Source organism: Neovison vison, chromosome 2 (genome assembly GCF_020171115.1).
Source record: "Neovison vison isolate M4711 chromosome 2, ASM_NN_V1, whole genome shotgun sequence".
Lineage (NCBI taxonomy): Eukaryota > Metazoa > Chordata > Mammalia > Carnivora > Mustelidae > Neogale > Neogale vison.
In genome coordinates this window covers 105,018,698-105,045,024 of record NC_058092.1, presented here as the reverse complement: position 1 = coordinate 105,045,024, position 26,327 = coordinate 105,018,698, and the positions used below count along the sequence as shown (strand labels likewise).

At 39.9% G+C, this 26,327-nt stretch overlaps 1 protein-coding gene across 2 annotated transcripts in view; it reads right to left on the bottom strand.

The window, feature by feature from the left end:
• Positions 1–26,327, bottom strand: part of CHD1L (chromodomain helicase DNA binding protein 1 like) — an 82,088-nt gene that overhangs the window by 3,026 nt on the left and 52,735 nt on the right. For both annotated transcript variants that reach the window (XM_044239059.1, XM_044239060.1), the window contains 10 exons: positions 25,420–25,493; positions 24,128–24,238; positions 20,828–20,942; positions 20,075–20,228; positions 18,005–18,170; positions 13,699–13,847; positions 12,855–13,018; positions 12,126–12,331; positions 11,042–11,140; positions 994–1,064 (listed from right to left, as the gene is read on the bottom strand). In XM_044239059.1, the coding sequence (XP_044094994.1) occupies positions 994–1,064; positions 11,042–11,140; positions 12,126–12,331; positions 12,855–13,018; positions 13,699–13,847; positions 18,005–18,170; positions 20,075–20,228; positions 20,828–20,942; positions 24,128–24,238; positions 25,420–25,493 (1,309 nt within the window). The remainder of the gene's footprint in view (positions 1–993; positions 1,065–11,041; positions 11,141–12,125; positions 12,332–12,854; positions 13,019–13,698; positions 13,848–18,004; positions 18,171–20,074; positions 20,229–20,827; positions 20,943–24,127; positions 24,239–25,419; positions 25,494–26,327) is intronic.

The following is a 26,327-nucleotide window of genomic DNA, read 5'->3' as shown; positions in this document are numbered from 1 at the left end:
GAATCTTAACCAGGCTCCACACTCAGCACAGAGCCCGTTGCAGGGCTCAGTCTCAGGACTCTGAGATCATGACCGGAGCCAAAATCAAGAGTTGGACACTTAACTAACCAAGCCACCCAGGTGCCCCTAAAGGAGAATTTTAATATAAGCAGAGGAAATATGGATCGGCTCCTCTTCTCTGCTTATGGCTGGCTACTAAACACAATCTTTTACACATCTTTTCACATAATGAATGATGAAATACTTGAGGTTTTGAGTCCTGTTTTCTTATTCAGTGTTTCCTAAGCACTTCCTATGAGCCATACTGTGTGAGGTATCGAGGATAAAATGACAAGAGTCTACACTCTCAGGAGGAGCCTGCCTAAGGTCGGTATAGAGAACCACCAAGTCTGAGAACAATGTTCTGTGATGGAAAGAAGGGTGACGGAGGGAGTGTGGTGGACTGTGAGGCCTAACATGCTTGTTATGGGTTGAATTCCTATGTTGAAGCCCTAACCCTTAGTACTGAAGAATGTGACTGCGTGTGGAGACAGGACATTTTAAAGAAGCAAATAAGTTAAAATGAGACCATTAGGTGGTGCCTGATCCAGTCTGACTGCTGTGCTTACAAGGAAAAAATGTGGACACAGACTGAGACACCAGGGATGTGCACACAGAGAGGAAAGACCATGTGAGGAAATATGAAGGTGGCTACCCTTAAGCCAGGAAAGAAACCTCGGAGGCAATCAGCCCTGCCTGCACCTTAATCTTGGACAGGCAGCCTCCAGAACTGTGAAGAAATTAATCTGTCTTCTAAGCCACCTGGCTGGTGGTGTTTTTTAACAAGAGAGATGATCCTTGAAAAGCACAGTGTTGGTGCTGTTTTATTATGGCAGCTCTTGAAACCAATGTGTTGAAAGAGAGGCCAGCAGAAACAGGAGAGGTTTAAGAGTAGGTGACATGAGCCAAAATCTAGTTCTGATTAAGAGATTTTCTTTTGTTTTTTTAACTTACCAGATCTTGCCCACTGTTTCTTGACTCTTTATCATCAATAGGAAATAAAAGGACGCCTCCCAAATTCAAGTCTGAGGTAAAATAAAAGAGCAACAGACAGAGGGTAAGGTTCACTCTGGACTGAGACCCCTGAAGAGGGACCCTTGTGAATGCCCGGCTCCTCTCCTCGTCGGCCAGTCAGGTAGCAATCTCATTTTTTCTCACTCTCTTCGCTTCAATCAGTCACTGCTTTAGCCAGGAACTCACAGGATCCACCCTTGAGAGGTTTTTTCTTTTTTAATTTTTGGCTCAAAAACTTTCATTTTCTTCATGTTTTATTGGGGTAAAATATACCTAACATAAAACTTACCGTCATGACCATTTTTAAGCACACAGCCCAGTAGCGTCAAGTATCTTCACACTCCTATGTAGTCTCCACAACTCTCTTTACCTTGCAAAACTGACACTCCATATTTATTAAACATCTTCTCATCTCCTCTACAACCACCATTCTTACTTTCTACCTCTCTGAATGTACTGGAGTTATTTCATCGAAGTGAAATCACACAACACTTTTTTTTTTTTTGTGACTGGCTTATTTTACTTGGTATCATGCCCCCAGGAACTGTCCATGTTGTAGCATGTGTCAGAATTTCCTGGTTTCCAAGGCATGAATTATTATTCACTGTATAAATATACACTGCACTGTTTATCTATTCATCCATCAGACACTTAGGGTTCCACCTTTAGGCCATTGTGAATAATGCAACATAGGTGTACAAATATCTGTTTTGAGTCCGAGTCCCTGTCAGCAGTTCTTATAAGAGGGATTGCTGGATCATATGGTAATTTTATTCTTAAATTTTTTCAGGAAACACCGTACTGTTTCCCATAGCAGCTACATCATTTTGTGTTCCCACCATCAGTATACAAGTGTTCTAATTTCTCCACATCCTCACAAAACACTTGTTATTGTCTATTTTTTTACTGAGATGTAACTGACATGTAACATTGTATAAGTTTAAGGCATATAACATATTGATTTACACATTTATACTGCAATACAAGTGCCACTGAAGCAGGAGCTAACATCTCAATCACATTCCATAACCTTCTCTTGGTGGGAACAATTACGACCTGGTCTCTCAGCGATTTTAAGGTTTACAATAAAGATCTGTTGTCTGTAGTCCCAGCAATGTATACTGACCTCTAGAGGTCATTTATTTACTAAGTACAAGTTTATACCCTTCAACATTAACATTAACCATTTCTACCACTCCCAGTCCCTGGTAACCACTATTTCATTGGGGTTTTTTTTTTTTTTTTTTTTAAGTTATAGATTCCACATTAAGGGACGTGTGTGTGTGTTTTGTGTATATGTGTACACATCTTCTTTATCCATTCATTTGTTGACACTTTATCTTGACTATTGTGAATAATGCAGAAATCAACATGGGAGTGCAGATATCTCTTTGATAACCTGCTTTCACTTCCTTTGAATATATACCCAAAAGTGGGATTGCTGGATCATATGATAGTTATAATTTTAACTTTTTGAGGAACCTCTATGCTGTTTTCCACAGTGACTGCACCAGTTTGCATTCCCACCAATGATGCATGATGGTTCCCTTTTCTCTACATCCTCATCAATACTTATTAGTTCTTGTCATCTTGATGACAGCCATTCTGTCAAGTGTGAGGTCTTATTTCATTGTAATTTTGATTTGCATTTCCCTGATGATTACTGATGTTTAGCATCTTTTCATGTCCCAGTTGGTCATCTGCACATCTTCTTTGGAAAAATATCCATTCGGTTCCTCTGTTCACTTTTTAATCACTTTTTTTTTCTGTTGAGTTGTCCAAGTTCTTTATAAATGTTGAATAGCAACCCTTTATCCAATACATGGTTTTTAAATATTCTCTTCCTTTCTGTAGGTTGCCTTTCCATTTTGTTGTTTCTTTTGAAGTGCAGAAGCTTTTAAGTTTGATGTAGTCCCACTTATTGATATTTTTCCTTTATTTTTATTCTTTTGATGTCTTCCCCAAAAAATCACTGCCAAGGACAATCTCGAGGAACGTCTTCCCTCAGTTTTCTTCCATGAGTTTTATAGTATCAGGTCATATGTTTAAGTCTTCGATCCATTTTGTGATAATTTTTTTAAGTGGAGTAAAATAGGGGTCCCAATTTCATTTTCCTGCAAGTGGCTATCCAGTTTTCCCAACATCAGTTGAAAAGAAAGACTACATTTATCCCATTGGATGTTCTTGGCTCCCTTATCAAATACCAGTTGGCACTGTATATAGAGGTTTAATTCTGGGGTCTGTAGTCTGTTTCATTGATCTATTTGTCTATTTTTATGCTGATACCACACCATTTTAATTATTATCACTTTGTAGTCCAGTCTGAAATCAGGAAATGTGATGCCTTCTGCTTTGTTCTTCTGCTTTGATTGCTTTGGCTACTCAGGTCTTTTTGGTTTCATTCAAATTTTTGGATTTATTCTATTGCTGTAGAAAATGCTATTGGAATTTTGATAGGGATTGCTTTAAATCCAGAGATGGCTTTGTGTAGCATGAACATTTTGATGATATTTCAAAATCACTGATCAGAAGAGTTAATATCTTTTCAATTATTTATTTGTTCTTCAATTTCTTTCAACAAAGTCTTGTATTTTTCATTATCTAAATCTTTTACTTCCTTGGTTAAGTTAATTCTTAGATATCTTACTGTGTTTCTTGTTATGGTGAATGGATAGTTTTCCTCATTTCTTTTTTAGAATTTTCACTGCTAGTGCATAGAGAAGGAACTGATTTCTGTGTATTGATTTTAGATCCTGCAACTTTTACTGAATACATTGATTATGTCCAATAGTTCTTTTTCCAGTTGATTAAATCCAATATACTGCGAAGTTGGGGTTTTCAATATATAGTATCACATCTACAAATAATGACAATTTTATTATTTCCCTTTTAAATTGGATGCCTTTTGTCTTTCCTGATTGTTCTAGCTAGGACTGCCTGTACTATGTTAAAAAAGGAAGAATAGGCAGGCACCCATGTTTTGTTCCTGGTTTTAGAAGAAAAGCTTTTGATTTTTCTCTGTTGAATATAATGTTAACCATGGGTAACACATATGGCTTTTATTATGCTGATGTATGTTCATCCTATAATTATTCTTTTGAGGGTTTTTATCGTGAAAGGATGTTGTATTTTGTAGAATGCTTTTATTGCATCTGTTGAGAAGTTTAATGATTTTTGTCTTTCATTCTACTAATGTGGTGTTTATCACATTTGATTTGCGTATGAAGAACTATTCCTGCATCCCAAGGAGAAATCTTACTTGGTCATGGTGTGCAATCCTTTTAATGAGTTAAGTTTGGTTTGCTAATTTTTTTGATAATTTTTGCATCAATATTCATCAGGATTTTGGTCTATAGTTTTTTTTTTCTTATAGTGTCCTTACCTGGCTTTGGTATCAGGGTAATACTGGCCTCACAGAAGGAGTTTGAAAATGTTCCCTCCTCTTCAATTTTTCTGTAAGAGTTTGAGAAAGGTTGGCTTTAATTCTTCTTAAAATGTTTGGTAAAACTTGTCCATGAAGGCATCTGGTCCTGGGAGATTTTTAAAACCAGAGTCCATCTCCTCACTCATAGTCCATCTGTTCAGACTTTACGTACCTTCTTGGTTCAGTCTTAGTAGGTTGTGTGAGTATGAAATTTATCCATTTCCTCTAGATTATCTAATTTGTTAGTGTAAAATCGCTCATAGTAGTGACTTATGATCTTAATGTTTTTCCGCAGGTCTGCTGTAATTTCTCTTCTTTCATTTCAGACTTTGAGTCGTCTCTCTTTTTTCTTAGCCTTTCTAAAGGTTTGTCAATTTTATATTAAAAAACCTCTTAGAGTCACTTCTTTTTTGATTTTCTGGTCTCTAATTTCATTTATTTCAGATATGATCTTTATTTCCTTCCTTCTGCTAACTTTGGGGCTTACTTTGTTCTTCTTTTTCTAGTTTTTTTTAAGGTATAAAGTTGGGTTATTTGAAATATTGTTTCTTAACATATGTATTTATTGCTCTCAACTTCCCTGTCGGAAGTACTTCTGCAGCATCCATCAATGTTTGGTATGTTGTGTTTCCATTTGTTTCAAGATATTCTTTGGTTTAGGCTAACCACAGAATGGAAGAAGATATTTGCAAATTATAATATAGACAAAAGGCTGATATCCAGGATCTATAAAGAACTTCTCAAACTCAACACACACAAAACAGATAATCATGTCAAAAAATGGGCAGAAGACATGAACAGACACTTCTCCAATGAAGATATACAAATGGCTATCAGACACATGAAAAAATGATCATCATCACTAGCCATCGGGGAGATTCAAATTAAAACCACACCGAGATACCACCTTACACCAGTTAGAATGGCCAAAATTAGCAAGACAGGAAAACAACATGTGTTGGAGAGGATGTGGAGAAAGGGGAATCCTCTTACACTGTTGGTGGGAACGCAAGTTGGTGCAGCCACTTTTGAGAACAGTGTGGAGATTCCTCAAGAAATTAAAAATACAACTTCCCTATGACCCCGCAATTGCACTACTGAGTATTTACCCCAAAGATACAGATGTCGTGAAAAGAAGGGCCATCTGTACCCCAATGTTTATAGCAGCAATGGCCACAGTCGCCAAACTGTGAAAAGAACCAAGATGCCCTTCAACTGATGAATGGATAAGGAAGATGTGGTCCATATACACTATGCCTCCATCAGAAAGGATAAATACCCAACTTCTGTAGCAACATGGACAGGGCTGAAAGAGATTATGCTGAGTGAAATAAGTCAAGCAGAGAGAGTCAATTATCATATGGTTTCACTTATTTGTGGACCATAACAAATAACATGGAGGACATAGGAAGATGGAGAGAAGAGAGTTGAGGGAAATTGGAAAGGGAGATGAACGATGAAAGACTATGGACTCTGAAAAACAATCTGAGGGTTTTGAAGGGGCGGGGGGTGGGAGGTTGGGGGAGCCAGGTGGTGGGTATTATGGAGGGCACATATTGCATGGAGCACTGAGTGTGGTGCATAAACAATGAATTCTGCTATGCTGAAAAGAAACTAAAAAAAAAAAAAAAGGAAAAAAAAACTTAAAAAAAAAAGATATTCTTTGGTTTGCCTTTTGATTTCTTCTTTGACTCCACTGGTTGTTCAGAAGTATGCTGTTTAGTTTCCACATTATTTGGTGATTTTTCCAACATTTCTCATTAAAATTTTCTAGTTTCATATCATTGTGGTTGGAAAAGATATTTGGTATGACTTCAGGCTTATTTTGCTATGACTTGTTTTGTGCTCTATCATATAATCCATTCTTGAAAATGTTCCATGTGTACTTGAGATGTGTATTCTGCTGTTGTTGGATGAAATTTTCTACAGATGTCTGTAAGGTCAGTCTGATTTACTATTTGGTCCAAGTCTATCTCCTTGTTGCTTTTCTCTCTGGATGATCTGTGCACTGCTTAAAGTGAAAGATTGAAGTCTCTATTATTGCACTGATGTCTATGTCTCCCTTCGTATCTGTTAAAATTTGCTCAATATATTTAGATGCTTTGATGTTGAGTGCATATATACTATTGTTATATTTTCTTGATGCATTGATCCCTTTATCATTATATGACTTTGCTTGTCTCTTGCAATCATTTTGGTTTAAAGCCTACTTTGATGTAAGGATCGCTACCCCCACTTTCTTTAGTTCCCACCTGCAGAGTATCTTTCTTCATCCCTTCACTTGGCGCTACGTGTTTTTAAGGCTCAAGGTGGTCTCTTGTAGGCAGCAAACAGTTGTGTCCTGTTTTTTGTTCTTTTCCATCAGTCTCTCTGCCTTTTGCTTGATGAATTCAATCCATTTACATTTAAAGTAATTACTTTATGTAAGTCCTTAAGAAATGTCACATTACTCACTACTTTCTAGTTGCTCTGTATTTCGTTTCTTTTTCCCTCTGTTTCTGCCTACCTCCATACACCGGTTATTTTTCTGTAGTGGGATGTTCCATTTCCCTTTGCCTCTTATGGATCTGCTCTAGGTTTTTGCTATGTTGTTACCATAAAACATCTTATAGATAAAACAGTCCATCTTAAGCCGAAAGCAACTTATGGTCAATCACCTATTAAGGCTCTCCCTTTTATTCCTTTTATCCCTTTTTATGTTGTTTATTCATTACTGGTTCTTTTTACTATTCTTTTCCCTTAACATTTATACTGGATGATTAAAGCACCATCCTAATATAGAAAGCAGTTACCTCTCTTTTTCGCCTTACTAGTGTGTTGTGTACTTCCAAGTTTTCGTGTTACTGTTCAGCATCTTTTCATTTTGGCTGAAGAACTCTTTTCAGCATCTTGGAAGGCAAATCTAGTGGTAGTGAACTCCCTCAGCTTTTTGTCTGGGTAATCTTATCTGCAAGATAACTTGGCCAGATACAGTTGGTAGACTGCCTTAGTTGGCAGTCTTGATCTTCCGACACTGAACATGTCATTCCACTCTCTTCTGGCCTGTAGGTGCTGCTGAGAAATGTGCTGTCAGCCTAGTGAGGGTCCTTTTAAGGTTATGTTCTTTCCCCTCTCTGGCTTCTTTTAAGATTCTTATCATTGATTTTTTAGTTTCATTATAATGTGTCTTGGGGAAGGTCTTTCTGCATTGAGATAATGGGGTGATCTATTAGCTCTGTGGACTTATATGTCCCAGTTTCCCCAGGTTTGAGTTCTCAGCTATCATTTCTTTAAATAAACTCTGCCCTCCCCATCTTCCTTTTCTGGAAGCCTGTTTATTCTGATATTTGTCTTACTCTGATAGTTGTCCTTTTGATCCAATCCCATAGCTCATGTACTTTCTTCACTCTTATTTATCTCTATTCTTTCATCTCTTCTGTGTTATTCCAAAATTCCTATTCCCCGAGTCATGTTTTCTTCCGTCTGGTCTGCCATGCTACAGCTGCTCTCTATTGTAGTCTTTACCTCATTCAACAAATTCTTCAGCTCCAGAATTTGTTTGGTTCTCTTTCACAGAACAGAACTCATTTTGTTCATATGTTTTATTCCTGATTTCAATGAATTGCCTTTGAGTTTTCTTGTAACTCATGGAGTTTATTCATAACTCCTATTCTGAATTCTTTATCAGTTAGATCGCAATATTCTGTGCCTTTGAGCTTGTTTGCTAGAGAAGTGTCATTTTCTTTCTGTGATGCCTATTTCCTTGATTTTTCACATTCCTTGTAGTTATGTACTGCTGCTTTTGCATTTGAAGTAGCAGGCACCTCCTTAATTCTGTGCTCACTGCCTTTAGCAGATGGTTTTATGTTCTGTGGTATATTATTACTGAGTTATTCCTTGTATTTGTGAGGTATACCTGTCCACTCTTCTTGCTCTCTCTTGGGGCCAAATTTTTAAGCTTCTGTGTTATCTCTGGATGTTACAATTCACCAGGCTGCCTCTTGGAAACCGCATTCTAGAAGAGCTATTTATAGCTAAGTTTTGTGGGTTTTTTTCCCCTTGACCAATGACTTTCCAAGTGTGCTCCCTCTCTACCAGAGCTTGTTCTCACACACACATTTGGGGAGCCTGCTCAAAGCTGGCAGCAGAGTCGGTGGAAGTGTGAAGTTAGCACTCTGTGTTTTGGGGGAGCCTGTGGACCCAGTAGGGGAATCCCTGAGTGTGGTACTTCCAGAGACTGAGGATGAACTTCCCATTGAGCTCAAACCCTTTGACACCATTTGAAATTTGGATCTGCCTCCTCCCAGCCACAGAACTCCCACCTTAGTACTCTGGGTACTGGCAGAGAAAAATGGGTTTCTCCAGCTGTGTTCCATCCGACTAGGACAAGTAGGAGCTTACTCACCACTTTCCTTTCCCCCCACAGGTCACCTCCTCCAAATACACCACTCCATTCAGTGTTTCCTTGGGCAAAAGGCAGCAGCAGGAGAGTGTCTCTTACCACCTTCACTGTGACCGACTTCTATTTTTCCTTCTCCAGTGGTGTGCTGGAGTCTTCCCACAGGAAGTCCGGATTTCTGCAAGTTCTGTCTCATCCATGAGTACCTGCCCGGTGAGCACACATCCAAATTTTCCCTGACGGTGGCAAGAGAGGTGTAGGCCGTCGTGCTGGCTCCATAGCCTGTATGGAGGTTTGTCTGTATCTCATGGGTGGCAGTGGTGGGCAAGCCTCCTCTCAGGTCCTTTGGAGTAGGTGTTAGGTCCCAAAAGACACACCAACAGGCTTTCGTTTGTGTATGGGTATCTAATTTGATTAAATAGGGGGATAAAAAGGCGGCATATCTTATACCGCCAATGTTGCTGATGTCATCCTCTTCACTTCTGAGTTTTTATGGTCTGCCAGTTCGATGTCCCTTACGTATTGCCTACAAAGTACTCCTGCAGGTATTAGAGAGTGAATGCAAACCCAGATCATCTGGGGATGGTGAGCGGAGGGCATTATGAACTTGAAATTCCTTCAGCAGTCTTAATGTTTGTTTTAAACCAAACACTGCACTCTATCTGCATCTATTTTCACATTTTCCTAACTCATCCTAATCAAATCAAACTAATGCTCTAGAAAAATGTCCTAAAATGATTATATGACTTTACATACTTCAGCTTGAAGCTTTTATTCTCTCAGTCTACTCTACACACCCCAATCTTTTAAGTCATCCTAAAATACTGGCTCAGTTAGGCCATTCTTCTATTGAAACTCCCCAAAGACTAGCCATTACCTACTGGATAAGGTCCTGCTTAGAATGGCATCTCCCTGGACAAGCCACATGCAGTCTTCTATAATGTGATCCAAATCCCACTCTTTAAAATCCAACTCTCCTCTGTTCCTCAGCTTCAACCCCTTTACTCTGGCCTGCCTGGCCTACACACCATTTCCTAAACACATTCACTGTGTAAATGCCTGGGTCATTCAACACCCTACACTGGGAATGGCAATTGTGGGAATATCAAAAAGCACGAGAGACAGTCAGAGATCTTCTTCCATTTCTCATCACTCACTTGAATTCAACCACCCTTCCAAGCCCAAGAGTACTTTTACCACCTCCATGAAGCCGTCCCTGGTATTTCCCCCCCACACTTACATCTACTCTCCTCTACCCTATTTCAGTTCTTCTTCAGAAGAGTGCACACACTCAACCCTGTTTCCTTACTGGCCACTTATGTCTTAACTCTGTGAAACCAAGGTTTAGTCTTCACATTCTCCTCAAAGTACTCCAAAGTCATGCAAATCCAATGGCCATTTCTCAGTTCTCATCCTCACTTCAGTGCCTGATTTCTTGACACCCTCTCCTCCTTTATACTTCAAAATATTATATTCTCAAAGTTCTCTTAGCTGACAATTACTTCTATCTCTCCTTCTTGCTGCTGTTCCTAAGTGGAAGTGTTTTCTATGTTCTGTTCTCTGTCCTCTCATTTCCCCATCCTGCCTCCTTCATAGTGCAAACAGGCATTCCTCAGTCTTCATTTCTAGCTCTGACCTCTCCTGAATTCTGCTTTTCCAAATGCCCAATCAATATCTAGATCTTTTATTTGAACCTACTAAACCACAGAGGGTTTAATAGAAAGTAAACAATTTTTTTAACAGTTTAGAGGGTAAAGGACTGCCTCAAAGTCACATAACTAGTCAAATGACAAAACTAGCTAATGAGACCCCAACCGGCTCTCCCAACTCCTTAACTAGTGCTTCATAACCCATGTGATACCTGTCCTAAGTGTCCTCTTCTCTTGTATTCCATCCCTACTCCAGCACTGACATTTATCAGAAGACTTGCATATCCACTATCCTCATTATAGTCCCATGAGGTAGATGGAATCAGTATTATTCACAAATTATAGATGAGAAAACAGGAAGAGAGAGGATAAGGGACTTCCTCAAAGTCGAATAACTAGTCAAATGACAAAACTAGCTAATGAGACCCCAACCAGCTCTCCCAACTCCTTAACTAGTGCTTCATAACCCACGTGATACCTGTCCTAAGTGTCCTCTTGTATTCCATCCCTACCCCTTTTCTCTGCTTTGCTTCTTACCTTTCATTTTCCCAGCCAGCTCATATATTTTTCTTGGTTCACCGGATCGTGTTTCCAAAGCTGTGAATAAACCACCTCGGCCCCAGCGACCAGAGTCATCTGACAGAAGAAAATTTTCATTTTTAGAAGGCGAAATCCAGTCCACAATTCAAAAGCACTAAGGTATGCCAACTAGATGTGTAGAAGAATGGTTTTTCCAAGGGAAGAAACACCTATGTAGCCTCCCAGGAAAATCATAGGTTGGACTTCTCAAGTGTTTAGGTTTTATGGAATATGCAAGACTATCACAACAGGAAGGTGGAGAGGAGAGCAGCACAAGCACTGGTAATCCAACAGCATATCATTCCCATTTTACAGGTAAGGAAGAAAAAAGGTTAAATGACTCATTTGACCTGCGACTAACATAGCTGGTTATTATCTTCTGTTTACTGTCACTCACTCACGCTCCAAATATTTGTTAGCATGTATTACTGCTCTAGGCACTAGTGTTACAGCAGTGGACAACAACAAATGACAAAACTAGCTAATTTTCTAGTTCAATGAGACAATCATATAAACAAATACACACATAATACATCTGGGTGGTGATATGTGTAATAAAGTAAACAAAGGTAGGAAAAGGAGTAGAGAGTAACAGAGGCATGGGGATGGGGTCTGTTTTACATGAGGCACTCTGGGGAGACCTCTCTGAGATACAGACATTTGAACAATAGTTACTGCTGCTATCTGAGGAAAGAGGGTTCCAGGCAGGAAGTAAAAAGTGCAAAGATCACAGAAGCAGGGGGAACATACTTGTAGTTTTGCTTTTTCTCAAAAGATTTGTCTTATATATGTTGCCTCCTTTCACCTTTTCAAAAAACCCGTGCAGAGAATAGCAAACTATTCAATTATATGCAACCAGGTAAATGAGAGCACCAAAGTCAAATCTATCTGTGTCTCTGGATTCTGTATTTGCCTTTTTATGACCACAGGACCACACCGGCCCATCAGTCATATCTAGATCAGGCTGCTGCCTCCTCCTCCCCAGTTCTTGGCACCATAAAGAACACAGCACCCACCCTGGGCCAGTACCACTTCTTCCTACCTATGCAGTGCACGATGACAGCATCCTCTGCCCCAGCCTGTGGGTGGGTAACATCACCGCTAACGTACTTGATGGCAGTTGAATCTGGATCTTCATAATCCAGCTGGGCAGACCTCTCGTCTTCCCTGTCCTCTAGGACCTCTGGTTCGCTCTCCTCAGAAGGCAGGCAGAAGGACTGGTAATTGTTGGACTCCCACCAGGCCATCCTTCAACCGGCCAGAGATAAAAGGAAATTAACCTGGTCTATCACAATTTCCCTTGGAGTGCACTTCATCCTGCCATTCACAACAGCAAGTGCCCAGTGGAAATGCAATTAGACACTCACCCTGATTGCAGTTTTCTGCCTATTTACTGATTAGCCTAGTTGCCTCCTGACTATACTTCAATAATGAGCAGCCACTGGATGTCCCTGTTTTTAAGAACAAGATTAAGGTACTGTTGAAGTGAACTACTCTTTGTCAGACAGCAACAATAAAATCTTAACATTTTCTTGCTTCAACTGAATGGGTCTCTCTACACACAAAGGATTTTTCACAAAAAAAACTACACGGTTAGGGAGAAGTTCAATCTTTAAAAAAAATATTCTATTACCAGAAGGAGCTACCAGTTTTATAGAACCTTTCTGCAATTTTTAAGTGTTCAACTGTGGACTCAGTATACTCAGTGAGATTCCTTTAAGCATGACCCTCGTCTGCTTTATGATAATAAATTCAAATAATACACACGTACTTTTTCTCGTGTTCTGCTTCTTCCTTTTTCCTCTTCTTTTCCTCCATTAGTCTCTTTCTCTTGGCTGCTGCTGCTTGTCTCTTCTTCCTTCTGTCCTCGAGTTCCTCTGGGCTCAGAATCCGCTTCCTTTTCGTAGACCCCTCCGCAAGGCCTGGGAGGAGAACCTGTAGGAAAAATGAGATCAATAACCAGGAAGGGTGGGGGCGGTCTATCCTTTCATGAGTTTCATTCATCCTTAAAACACATTCTGTGTGAAAGCACCATGGCTAATATTTCACAAAACTAATTCTCCCTGCCCCCTTGTATGATGAGAAGTGGTGGCAAGTCACTTCAATTTACTGTTCACATTACACATCTCACTGGCCTGCTGATTAAGATATTGTGCTCTAAACTCAACCAAAGCACTCGCATGGTTGGTACAGCAGTACCTCATCTGATTAATTTCAACAGGATTGAGGTACTTCAGAAAATCCTCCTCTAAAGTATTATAGAATTATCTTAATGGTAGCTAGCATTTAGTGAGCACATACTAAGTGCCACCATTCATGACTGCCATTGACACTGGGTCAAGTTAGCGGGAGCAGGATGTAGTATTTTGGTGATCCCTTCTGGGATGGCTAAGATGGACAGGGCTGCTTTCACCTGCATTAAATGGTAAAATACACTCTTCCTGTTAACGTTATTTACGCGAACTTTCACAGTTTTTATGCTAGAGTAAGTTAATTGTCCTTACATCTCAACAAAATACTTATTCTTCAATAAATCACTCCCAGCATCATTTTTTGTTCTCTTAGAATGTGAATTTGGGAGAATTAATTCTTTTACATAAATGAATAGTCCTTACACTGCTTTTATTTCGGAGTAGCCGGCCCTCTTGTGTAGTTTTCTCCAAATGCTTTTTCTGAAGGTTCACCAGTTGCTCAAATGATTTTCTATCTTCTTTACTAGGCTCCTTGGAATAATCTTTACCTTCAAATAAGTACATATGGTTTTCTAAGAACATAAAACACAAAAGAGAAGTCAGACACTAGAGAAAAATGGATTAATTCTATTCAAAGCAAGAAGGGCAAAGGAGAGAACATATTCTAAATGGGCTAAGACTAGCTTGTGAGGAAGCTACTGATTTTGGATCCAACTGATGGGGGAGCGGTGTCTCACACATTTACTATTTAAAGGAGAGGGTGTGGCTAATGCCCTTCCGTCCTCCTCTAGCTGGTATGCAAGTCTCTGCTGGATACCTTCCACCCTGCTGAATCTTGGGCTCACTCATCACTGCTTCCACATTACTCTCCAGCATAGGTCTCACTGATATTAAGACCACTTAATAAAAAATAACTGAGAAACTAATTTTTCTTATTCTGCACATACTTAATACTCAACTCTTTCTCCTCTTTTCTGTAATAAGGAACAAGTGGCAAATCTCTAAGAAAATGGAGAATCACAAAAGTAATTCCTTAAATTTCTAATATTCTTTCCAGGTCTCATGAAGGATCTTTATGAGCCTCCCCACAATTCTGTTATAACTAACCCCGTAGAAGAAAGGGAGAAATGAAGCTCAAACAGGGATTAAGGGACTCCCCAGTTCTCACTACTAATAAATGAAGGCGGCAGGATTTTCACTCTAAAGCCACCATGCTCTTTTCAGGGCATTCTGGTGTCTGTAGAAGAATGGAGAATGAACAGGCCAGCAAATACTAATTATAGTAATAACAATAATGACAATAGTGTAATCTTGATAGTATTTTATGCTATCGGAACACTTTTGTCTCTATTATCACATTTAATTTTTCAACTATTTAAAAGAGTAAAGCAGACATTAATAGCACCATTTTATAGATGAGGACACAAAGGCTAAAAGTTTGGGTGATGTGCCAAAATCATGCATCAGTGATAAAGAGAAGTCATAACAAGCCAAGACCAGCAAACCAGAGAGGTGAGATAATGATTCTAAAGTGAAGAGTATTTAATAGCACATACTACCAAAGAATGTATTTTCACAGCATTATGAAATCAGCTTTAAGTATGTTTTCTCTAGAGAGTATGAAAGCAAAACATTTTCATTCTCAAGAGATCAATTGCTTCACACTTGTACCCAAATCCAACCAGCTGTAATTCTAATTGGCATTTGCTAATTAAATCAGCAGGGGGCTTTCAATGAGGTGCTCTATCAACAAGTGGAAAAAAAAATAGAGCTGAGAAGTGTCAAATATGATCAACATATGTAGCTTCATATTGCATGTAATTCTCAACTTACAAACATGCTTTTTAAAAAAAACCCTGGCATTCCAGATTAAAGCAACTCTGTTTTTCATTTGTTCTTATTTCAAATTCACTTCTATTATTTTTAATCATGCTCCCTATTCTCACTCTGTAGCCAAGAAGAGGCTGGAGACCACAGGCCTAGACCCTCATCTATGTCCTGCTAGTAGAATCATCTACTGCAGAGTGAAGATGTACTCACTGATCAAAGACAAGATTCCAAATTTTAATACAAGGAGGAAATCTTTTCTGGCAGTGGCACTGACTGAAGATTATCTTTCTGGAAAACAGCAGAATTTTATTTTGTTCTAATAACATTAGGAAAATAACCTGAAGTTAATCTAGATGAGTACAGAAATGGGTACAAGCTTTAATATTTCATGTAATCCAAGTACAACTTCAAAATAGGGTCATATGAACCCATTTCTTCTACCTAAAACCACTATTTTGAAAAGCTTTGGGGATTTTCAAAAGGGATTTTGAAAAGATATGATACAATAGTGAACGGAAAGTTCAATAACTCTTGGAAAATGTAAAGTGGCTAAAGCACTAAGAATAAAGACCACAGAAGCCTAGTCAAGGGAGGATTATAAGACTAGAGACCCTGTCAATCCTTCAAAGGACATACAAGGACAAGGTGCTAGAGAGTGGGGGATCTGAGAGAACTAACAGGAGTACCATGAACCCTTGTCACCCACTGTTTCTTCAATTTGAACAGGTTTATTCCAACCCAAGAAAGATACTAAGATTCATCTCTGGAGAAACTAAGTTGCCCAGTGAAAATACCTACAGACATCTGGGGAAGGCCTCCTCAATGCAGAAGCTGGCTCCCCAACCACTAGTGCTGGAATAAAGACAAAGAGCCCATATTCCTGCTTGGCTTCGGGCTACCTATCAGCTTGGGCACTTCACTGGCACAGTTCAGTGAACATTGTTTTCAGACACCAGCTATTTCAAGAAACCTCAAGACAAAAATAAGAGTATCCAAAGAAAATTTTGAAAAAAGCAGCAAAAGCAGCAATGGGAGGAAAGAGAAAAAAACGCTGGGGACCAAAGTTTACTTTTCAAAAGCTGTAACAGGGGCACCTGGGTGGCTCAGTTGGTTAAGCATCTGCCTTCGGCTCCGGTCATGATCTAGTCCTGCATTGGGCTTCCTGCTCAGCAGGCAGTCTGCTTCTCTCTCTGCCCCTCCCCCAGCTCGTGCTTTCTCTTTCTCTCTAATAAATAAAATCTTTAAAAAAAAGAATAAAAGCTATAATAAATGTCTCAGAGGAGGACATTATACCTGTAAAATGAAAATAGGATGAGATTAAAACTGAGAACAAGAGTACTTGAAGAATAAAAATGGGATGCTAATATTAAGAAATTTGAAAGATAAAATATGAGGAGTTGTGTCCTACAGAATAATACTAGGTGCCTAAATTCCAATCTCTCCATATACCCTATAAAACCACCCTAATCCATGTCTACTATAAAACGAGGAGTCAGAGGACATTACAAACTGTCATTTGCAGATAAACAGAGAAATACACACCCAAATGCCAATGGCGCCAGCTCCCAAGCTCACCCTAGAGAGTAAGGCAGAGACTGGCAATGTTGGACACAGCCCCCGAAGAGCACCACACCCTACATGAGAAAATAGTAAGGACAAGTCTCTGACATGGTAGATCAGAGCACAGGCTACTAATGAACTGAAAGGAAGGGGCCAGAAAGTGCATGCAGCCAGCAATTTGGGAAGGCACTACTGTTGGAGGTGAAAGAGAGATCCTTTAGCAGTTTTGTGGAAAAAAAAAAGAAAGCAAGTGATGGAAACTGGGAATCCTAAGAAACAAGAGAATTGCAAAACCAGAAGTCATGCCAACCCCACTCCCTACCAAAAAAGGAGGCATCATCTAGCAAAGAAACTACATTATCTGTGTATCTGTGGAATAAGGTACTCTTGCACTAAAAAGTCTAGATAAGACTCTTAAACCTCAACCCGTCCACACTGAATCCCTGCTGCCACTGGTGCATGACAAAAATAAGTTTAAGACCGCAGGGAACATCCTCGCAGAGACTATGTGAAGGCTATATCCTCATAAAGACTTCAAGACAGAAATTCACATACTCAGAACTGTAATGGACAAAAAGGACAAATGCTGACCAAGTTCAGAAAAGAAAATAATCCTCTCATAATTTACGTGTATTGTTTCACTAAAAAATAAGCAGTACCGGGGCACCTGGGTGGCTCAGTGGGTTAAGCATCTCCCTTTGGCTCAGGTCACATCCCAGGGTCCTGGAACTGAGCCCCGCATCTGGCGCTCTGCCCAGCAGGGAGCCTGCTTCTCCCCCCCCCCCCCCCGTCTGCCTGCCACTCTGCCTACTTGTGATCTCTGTCATCTGAGGGCAGATGAGTAATAAATAAATAAATAAATCTTAAAATAAATAAATAAAATCTTGATGAATAAATAAATAAATAAAATCTACTCCTGATCAAACACAGAATAAATGTTCAACCAATGCAAAAAACGAATCACTCTACTATTCATTGAGAAAAGGAAAATGTGGGTGGCTCCATACTAAGGACAGTGGGATTCACTAACAGAGGAGAAGATGCTTGCCACCAAGGCAGAAGTGGTACAAATTAAAATCTTTGAGATATTACTAAGAGCATTAATATCATTGAGTTGGGTTCAAACTTCAGCTACAAAGGAAGAGTCAGACAATTTCCAGTCAGTATAGGAAGAGTTCTTGGAGAAAGGAAGTCTTAAACAGTATGCCCAAAATAAGAACAGGGTGGGTAGGAAAAGATGCCCCAGGGAGTACAATCCAGGACTTCCTATGGGAACCAATCTCACTCATGTCTAACTCAGGCAGCCATGCCATTTGCTCTACTCTCACTTCCCACTTACTGCCTTCCTCTTGCTCCCTGACTCTGCCTTCCATTGTAGGCAAGGCTTCAGAGATCCACTGGCCATCTTTTGTTTCTCCCAGGATCGTCTCCAGGTCTATTTCATCCATGGTGCTGCCCTCAGATGACAGCAGTTTATCCAAACCGAATTTGAGTATTTCACTCAGCTTGAATGGAGAAAATGAAAAAGCCCAGTTACTTCTCATGAAAACAAGCATTGGGATGTCAGTGATGTGTTACATGGTGTAATGACACAAGGCAAATCCCCTTTCCTGTTGGTCGGCCATTCTTCTCTCCCCATGATGATGATGATACCACACAATCATTTAGTAGTTGGATGATGGCCATGCAGAGAAATAAATACTGATCAGTGATGCTGACTTTGACAATTCTCTGTAACAAGAAAAAACAGCCATTTCTCCCCTAAAGAACAGCAATATCCTGCATTATCTATAGCACTTTTGAATCCTTCTCACAGGCACATCCAGCAGCCTCACGAGAAATCAAAGACCCAGTTAACTTCTCTTGCACTGACAAACTTAGAAGGAGAAGGCTACACTTACTTAATGTACTTTATGGTACTATGATTAACTGACTTCTTTCCTTCGGCAATCTGGGTTTCCTACCACAGTGCCCTATGGAAACACCTTCGCAAAGACCGGTCACAACTGATGGCCAGACCTGAAGGCTGTTTTTCAATTCTAATCTTCCTGGATATTCCTCTGGCACTGCACCACCCTGCTTCTCTTAACTCAAATGGACCCTTAGCCTACTCCCTAGGGATACAGGAACTGCCCAAATAGTTCAAATAACTTCCCTGGCTTTAGCTTCCTACTTCCAGCTTTGCGACTCCTTAAACACTAACTCTTTGAGACTCCAAATCAAGGTAGACTCACATCTCAGCTGCTAGTTCCTATCTCACCCTTTTAGACTGGGTCAGTTTTCTCTAGACGGTCTAGTATTTGTGAGCCAAATACTGGTGGGAATGTAAAATGTTCCCAAGACCAGCTGTTTGAGAGGGCTGTCGTACATCTTGCCCAGCTCAAGGATACCAGAAGGTTAAATTCTGGCTCTAAAGTCTGCTTTCTCTCTTCCCCATCCAGACTACACTAATTATCTCTTTGGTTGCCAAAAACAAAGGTGACAACCCAATGCCCCTGTCTGAGATGAAAACAGTTTGTTCATTGTTTGTTTTAAAATAATCCAGTAATAAAAGAGGTCGTTGTGGTTTATTAAATGTAAGAGATACAGACTCTCAAGTCCTGAAAGAGAGAAGCAGTTCATTATCCTACAGAGAGGCAGATGTAGTGAACATTTATTGAATGCTTACTGTGTGCTAAGTATTATTCTGAAGTGCTTCTGTTTCAATGAATATGCTCCCTGGGCCAAAATGGAAGAAAATGGAAGAACCTAGGATATATTATAATATGGGTTCTAATTTTAACCACCCATGGCTACTATAGAATAACTTGAAGTCCTCTTCCAGAAGAGAAAATCTTCAAGTCAGCATTTGTTTCCTATCCAATATTCCCATCTTCAGGCAATTTCTTCTTTCATCCCTTTTTCCTAAAGCATAATTTTGAATTCTTGGTCTCATTTACCCCCCTCTGACTATGAAGGTCACTCACTGATCAAAGGGTCTGGGGTTAAGATGAGGTATGGGATTAATCATCACTTATTATGCTGAGTTCTTTATTTAATTTTTTTAACAGTCCTCTGAGGTAACTTGTAGTATTCTCATTTTTTTGAAATGCAAACAGAGTACAACTAAGAAGTGAAGATACCTGCTCAAAGCTACATAGCCACTAAGTGACAAGGGTTGGATCTGAATCCAAGTGAGGGGGACCTAAAGCCCACCCCTATTATTCCATACTCCTCTACCTTTATATTATGTTCATCTCCAGCTCCTTGCTTGCATGTGGTAGGTACCATGGCAGATACGTCTGGCCAGGGAGCAAACGTGTAGCTGGGGAGAGTGGGTGTGAATAGCAGTTCTTTGTGTTTACTTTCTTACCCATAAGAAAGTACTGACAATATGACACATTCTTAAGGGAAAAACAACATATGATACCTGGAGGTCAGCATCGGCTGCAGGTTTCTGGGCCCCCAGAGTAAAATGGCCTCCCTCTATGACTGCATTGGTCAGCTGCAGTTTGGAGGCTGCTTTCCTACAGACTATCTCCTCCACAGTGTCTCGGCCAATCAGCCGAATAATTTTAACAGACCTGTACAGAAACAAAGCAAAGGAGTGTGCCTTGAGGGACTGCACAGATGAACACAGGTATGCAAGGCTGATACACTTAAAAGGAAATAAACCCAAAATGCCAAGTTCAGGGAACAACTAAAGGGAGACTGTACTAAGTGGATCTGAGATTTGTTAGAGAGATCAGGCCTCACAGAAGCTTTCCAAGAAAGTCAAGGAAGGGATGAGGCGGGGGCCCTAAACTGGGGTGTCTGATGGGAACACAGGAAGAAAACCTCTGCTCAAAGGGTAAGGCCCATCTCTTTAGCTTAACTCCACAACTCTGTAAGTTCATTTTTAAACTGAATTGGACCTTAATTCAGGAAAGAGGAGTTAATTAACTTCTAAAGGTTCCTTCTAGTCTTTTCAGGTTTTGATTGTGCTTTTTAATGAAGTAAGTTTGGAATGAGAATGTGTGCTGGCCAGCAGCCTTCAAGGAGTCAGCCGCAAAGTTGGGCTAAAACCCAGTGCTCTCTCGCCCTCTAGTCTGGGTCATGATAGGACCAGCTTCTTCACCTTCTTCCCCAACCCAGAACTGAGGAGCCCAGGATGTGGAAGGACACTGGTGCTGAAATCTCTCACTTGTTCTGGCCAATCCGGTGAGCCCTGGCAGCTGCTTGCAAGTCATTCTGAGGATTGAAATCACTGTCGACAAAAATAACGGTATCTGCAGCCGTTAAGTTCATGCCAACTCCTCCTGCAAACAACACAAAAGGAACATGATCAGCAGCACACTGGCTAGGGCTAGACAATAAAGACACAAGGCCACAGCAGTATAATTGGTAAATTAAGATCAATCAAAACAATTGGCCTCACCCTTCAAACTGACACTCCATCCCCAACTCCAGGACCTTGGAGTGGTTAATAGTGCTACCCGGGTTCATACTGCCTCACTTGGGAAAATTTAACTACTAAAGGGAACAGAATGAGAGGAGCAGAGCCAAGTAGCCAAAGTACATTCTGACGTTAGTACCAGGAAGCCATTTTAAATGTTTTGATTGGTTCGTTTAGAATACGTGTAAGAGGATGCATGCTCTTTCAAAAGAAAACAGTTTTAAATCTGTGAGAGGTCGTCTGCTGCAGGCACTGTTAAGAGAGGACTTAACATCCACTGCAGGTTACAGCTAAGGTGGCAAGATCCCTGATACAGGCTAATGAGAACAGAGGATATTTATTTATTACACTCCTAAGCAGAGCAGGAAACTACCTCCGACAGGAGAAAACTTCAGAAACTCTTTTCTCTATTTGTTTCCAAATTAATCAAAGAGAAGGTAACAAAACCAACCATAGGACAAGAACACTCCACGGGACAACTTTCCTACAACTTTCAGCATTGTAGGAAAAGGGCTGAGGCGGCTCTTTGGATGATGAGAATTAATTAAGAGAACCATGAAAGCAAATTACAGCCTTGTCTTTGATTAATGTGGAAACAAGTACAAAAGGGACTCCCTCTTGCCAGGGTCGTTACAGCTCATTGCTGAGACAAGTGAGCCTGAAAGGGCTTGTTCCAAGACCCTGAATTAAGGATTAACTTTTGAGATGGACTACTTACTGACTCGAAGCTGGCTCTCAAGACAAGTCAGGCAGCAATATTCTAATTAAAGGCTTTATATAAAATTAAAGTTGGAATAAAGAAATAATAAAGACTGATTACTGAGAGATGCTAAATTATGCCTCATAATAATGCCAACTACACTTGTGCTGGGCTTACTATGTGCCAGGCACTGTTCTAAGCACTTTACCAATATCAGCTCCTTTAATCCTCACAACAACCTTATGAGTCACTTATTATTATTATTCACATTTTATAGATAAAAGAACAGAGAAGCCAAGGGACTTTTTAGAGCTCACACAGCTAGAAAGTGAAAGAGCACTAGTCAGTGCTCTAGTCCCACTCGTCCGTCTGGCTCCAGAGCCTTTGCTTTTTACTAACTACACCATAATTATCTCCCAGGCACTTATTTCATTAAATTGTGCTCCATAAAAATTATCATCTTCTTAGGTTAATGTTGTCTCAGTTCAGCGCTTCTCCATTAAGAAGAGACGTTTACAAATAAGCTATTCTCCAGTCTTGTTTGGGACATACCGTGAGCTATCACTGCCACCTGGTGGCAATATGCTTCAATCACAGGTGTATTTCAAAGTTGGAGGGAAACCTGTTAAATGAAATGACAGTTCTCCTAATCTACAGTTTAAAAAGTGAGGACAAGGGGCGTTAGAGAGGAGTAGGGAATTTGGGTAAATTGGAAGGGGAGGTGAACCATGAGAGACTATGGACTCTGAAAAACAGTCCGAGGGGATTGAAGTGGTGGGGGGGGGTGGGAGGTTGGGGTACCAGGTGGTGGGTATTATAGAGGGCATGGCTTGCATGGAGCACTGGGTGTGGTGAAAAAATAATGAATACTGTTTTTCTGAAAATAAATAAATTGGAAAAAAAAAAAAGTGATGGCAAACATGATCGTTACTGTTTGGAAAACACTCAGGTCCAGGACTACTTCAGTTCTTCAAAAAGATTATCCTGTATTGACTAATTTTGAGTACTCCAAGGGGCTGACTCTTTCTTCCTCATTTCAGACCGCTGAAACATAATGCTACTCTTTGATCGTGAAGATGAAGAAATAGGTAATGAATAAATAGCGCAGTTTTCCAACACCAACACTGAAAATGCATTTGTTCTGACCCTTCCAGTGTCTCCTAAAACTATCCCTGAGACAACAGAGAACGTGATAAATGGCTGATTCAGGGTGCAGTCTATAATAATGGAAGCAAGTGAAGCAATCTCCTTATGGTCAAGGATTCTACCTAACCCATCTTTTATGTACTCTTACAGTACGAGACACTTCATAAATGCTTTCTAAGATGGAACTTTCTTTTTAAAAAGATGTTGATCTCTCCTTAATAGAGGACACAAATCCCTTTAGTGTTCCTTCATCTATTGCATCAAAATTAGGTCTACAGGGCACCTATGTGGCTCAGTCAAGTAAGTGTCTGCCTTCGGGTCAGGTCATGATCTCAGGGTCCTGGGATAAGCTCTCTGCTCAACGGTGAGTCTGCTTCTCTCTCTTTCCTTCTGCCCCTCTACCCCACTAGTGCTCTCTCTCTAGCTCACTCTCTCCCAAATAAATAAATAAAAATCTTAAAAAAAAAAAAAAAAAAAAAAAGATTAGATCTACAAAAAATAAGATAATGAAACTAAGATTCTGTAAGTTCAAAACTAATTTAAGGTGGGCTTGCTCCAGGAAATAAGAATAATTTCATCTCTGAGAACTGATTTCAAATGACTGAAGTGTCTATAAAGGCAGTCTTTAACTGGTATAGCACTATAAATAACACATAAAATATTTATGACTTACCTCATAAAGATAATGTTAAAAATAATTCTAAATAGCTGGCGATTTCATTATAATCACAAGTTTTTTTAAAAAGGGATTTTTATTAGGCTTTTACAGCACGATTCCAGAGCTACTTGTGGAGGAGGGTTAAGTAGCAAACAGGTTGTTATATTACTTCCCAAATTCACAACTGAGAAGGAGTGTTTTCTCTGCTGAATGGGAGTAAAACTGTCCATGAAATTACAGACAACTTCTGGGACAATCCCAGGTCAGTGGTCAAAGCAAATTAAAATCACTTTCCAACAACCCCTGGTTCCAGCCTTATTTCTCTGAGCTGGCAGCTTAGAGAACTTGGACAGGAAAGAACCCCATGCTAGGAGTCCAAAACTTTGATTAATTTATGGCAACTCCCTCAATTTCCCTTTTTTATGTTCCTTGTTGATGACCTCACCTTTCAGAGAATTAGGGGAAAACATACTAATGGTTGGGATGTAAAAGTACTGTACCTCCCCCTGATTTGTCTGCTTTTGCCAATGCCTTCGTGGCCTACCTGCTCTGGTACTCAGGAGAAAAATAAAAACAGGCTGCTGTCCAAAGTTCTTAATGGCCAGGTGTCTCTCCTCTCCTCTCACAGAACCATCCACACGCTCATAGCTGTACCCTTCACACAGAAAAAGAAAAGAAATAGAAACCCTTTTCACATATTCTTTGGGTAATAAAACACTGTCAGCTCAAAACCAAACGCTAATTTTGTCCTTTTTTGTATATAGGTATGCCCCTACTTTCAGCAAATCCCATGGTGAAAATCTAAATTTAGGCGACATTTGTTTTACAAAAGAATTCAACATAATATACCTCTCTAGGTTTTTTAAATACATGCAGTCAATGTATTTGGTGTTCGTGGGGTTAAAAGTCAATTCTAACTATCCCAACCCTGAAGCACACTATGAACCATGCTGTGCATAGTTTCTAATTCTGCAGCAAGAGAATTCTTATGCAAGGAGGAAGATAAGCACTTAGGAGCTCGTGAGTGAGCCTGCCCAGTGGCCCAGCAGCTGCCTTTCAATGAAGCTTCAGGCTTTCCACCCATCAGCACAGACCCCAGTCAGGAAGGGGAATTACATGCTCAAGCCCTGTTTGTGAATCTGGGGATCCCTCAACATGCTAATGGCATTTCCTGCAATTGTCCAGTGGACCAGGTACTGTACTGTAGTACTTAGGGGGCATCAAGTGGCTCTGAGACATCTACTCTGAATTCAGGTTTTAAACAGCAAGGTCTGAAGCTGATACTCCCTCACCACTGATTTTAAGATCAGTCAGTGTTACAGCCTTTTCCCAGCATCCCACATACATTTTATTATATATTAAACGGAATCTTCAGGTAGTAACTTACATACCCTATTGTTTATATAGAAAAAATATTCCTTTCCCTTGGTTGATAAATGGGATCTCTATAATTTCATCTTTTTCTACTGATCCCGAGTAAGTGCTCAACTGCCGAACTGAATGGTACAAGACACCGAAAGCTTTTTTTGTAAACATTTTCAAAAACCCTCAACAATTCTGCAACTCAGATTTTTTTTCCAGTGCCCATAATTTTAAATCACATTGCCAATGGAATGTATGTTTATTTCTGCCCATGTGTCTTTACCCAGCTGTCAGTCCTTATGTAAAACACCTCTCTCCTTACTTTCAATCTTTCTTTGGTCCAAAATAATGTTCTTTGACTGCTTTCCTCTGTAACATCTCCATTCCACGCCACCCCCCTGGATTACCCTTCATGGACCTAAGACTGTTAAGTCTAAAACTGGCTTAAGCAATGTAATGGCCAAGGAATGTCACCTCTATAGTCCATGTAGTCTTGGAGAATATCCAACATCTGGGTCATCTGGGAGAAAAGTAAAACTCGATGGCCCCTGGGAAGAAAGAGAAAAGGAAAGTCTGCCAACTCTAAGTATTTAAGGTGAGTTTCCCTCAGGGGAAACTTACCAAAGAATACAAGTTTATAAATAAATGAAATTCTGAAGCAGAAATATAGATACCATAATCACAGAGACTTCCCTCAGAAATGCTACATGTTCCACATAAATAACCACATGTAGCCATATTCTGCAGAGCCTAAGTTCTCAAACTACAGATATTCCCAGGAGCATGTGTCAATGCACCACGGGGTATAAAAAGCCCCAGGATAACCTCTTTCTGAAATGTCAATTTACTAATGGAAAAGAATTATACACATCCATTTTAACAGCAAAATAAATAAAGGTACGTGAAGAACAAAGTGCAAAATTCAAACACACAAAACCCAACTGGAAATCCTGAAGAACTTGTGGTGAGCCATCTGTGGCCATTCTTTAGTTGAGGTATAAAATCACCATCCTCTCATGTATAGCTGTATCTCATATCCCATATATGATACATTAAAAAAACTAATGTATAGGGAGAAGAAGGGGAGGAAGCAAAATGAATTAAGTCAAGAATAAAGATAAGCCTACAGTCCCATGCTATCAGGTATTATTTTAAGTTTTCACAAAGAAAGAAATTAACACTGTAAAAACAGGCGTCTCATTAGGAAAACTAATTTAACTGAGCTTGTGATGTGTGTAAAGGAAAAATTATGAAGAACTCCTTCAAGACTCTAGCCCTAAACGTATGGAAAAGGCGCTGAAGTTGAGGACCTCAATTCTAATCCCATCTCTCATCTGCTGGCTGTGTGACTTTAGACAGGCCACAGGACCACTCCGGGCCCG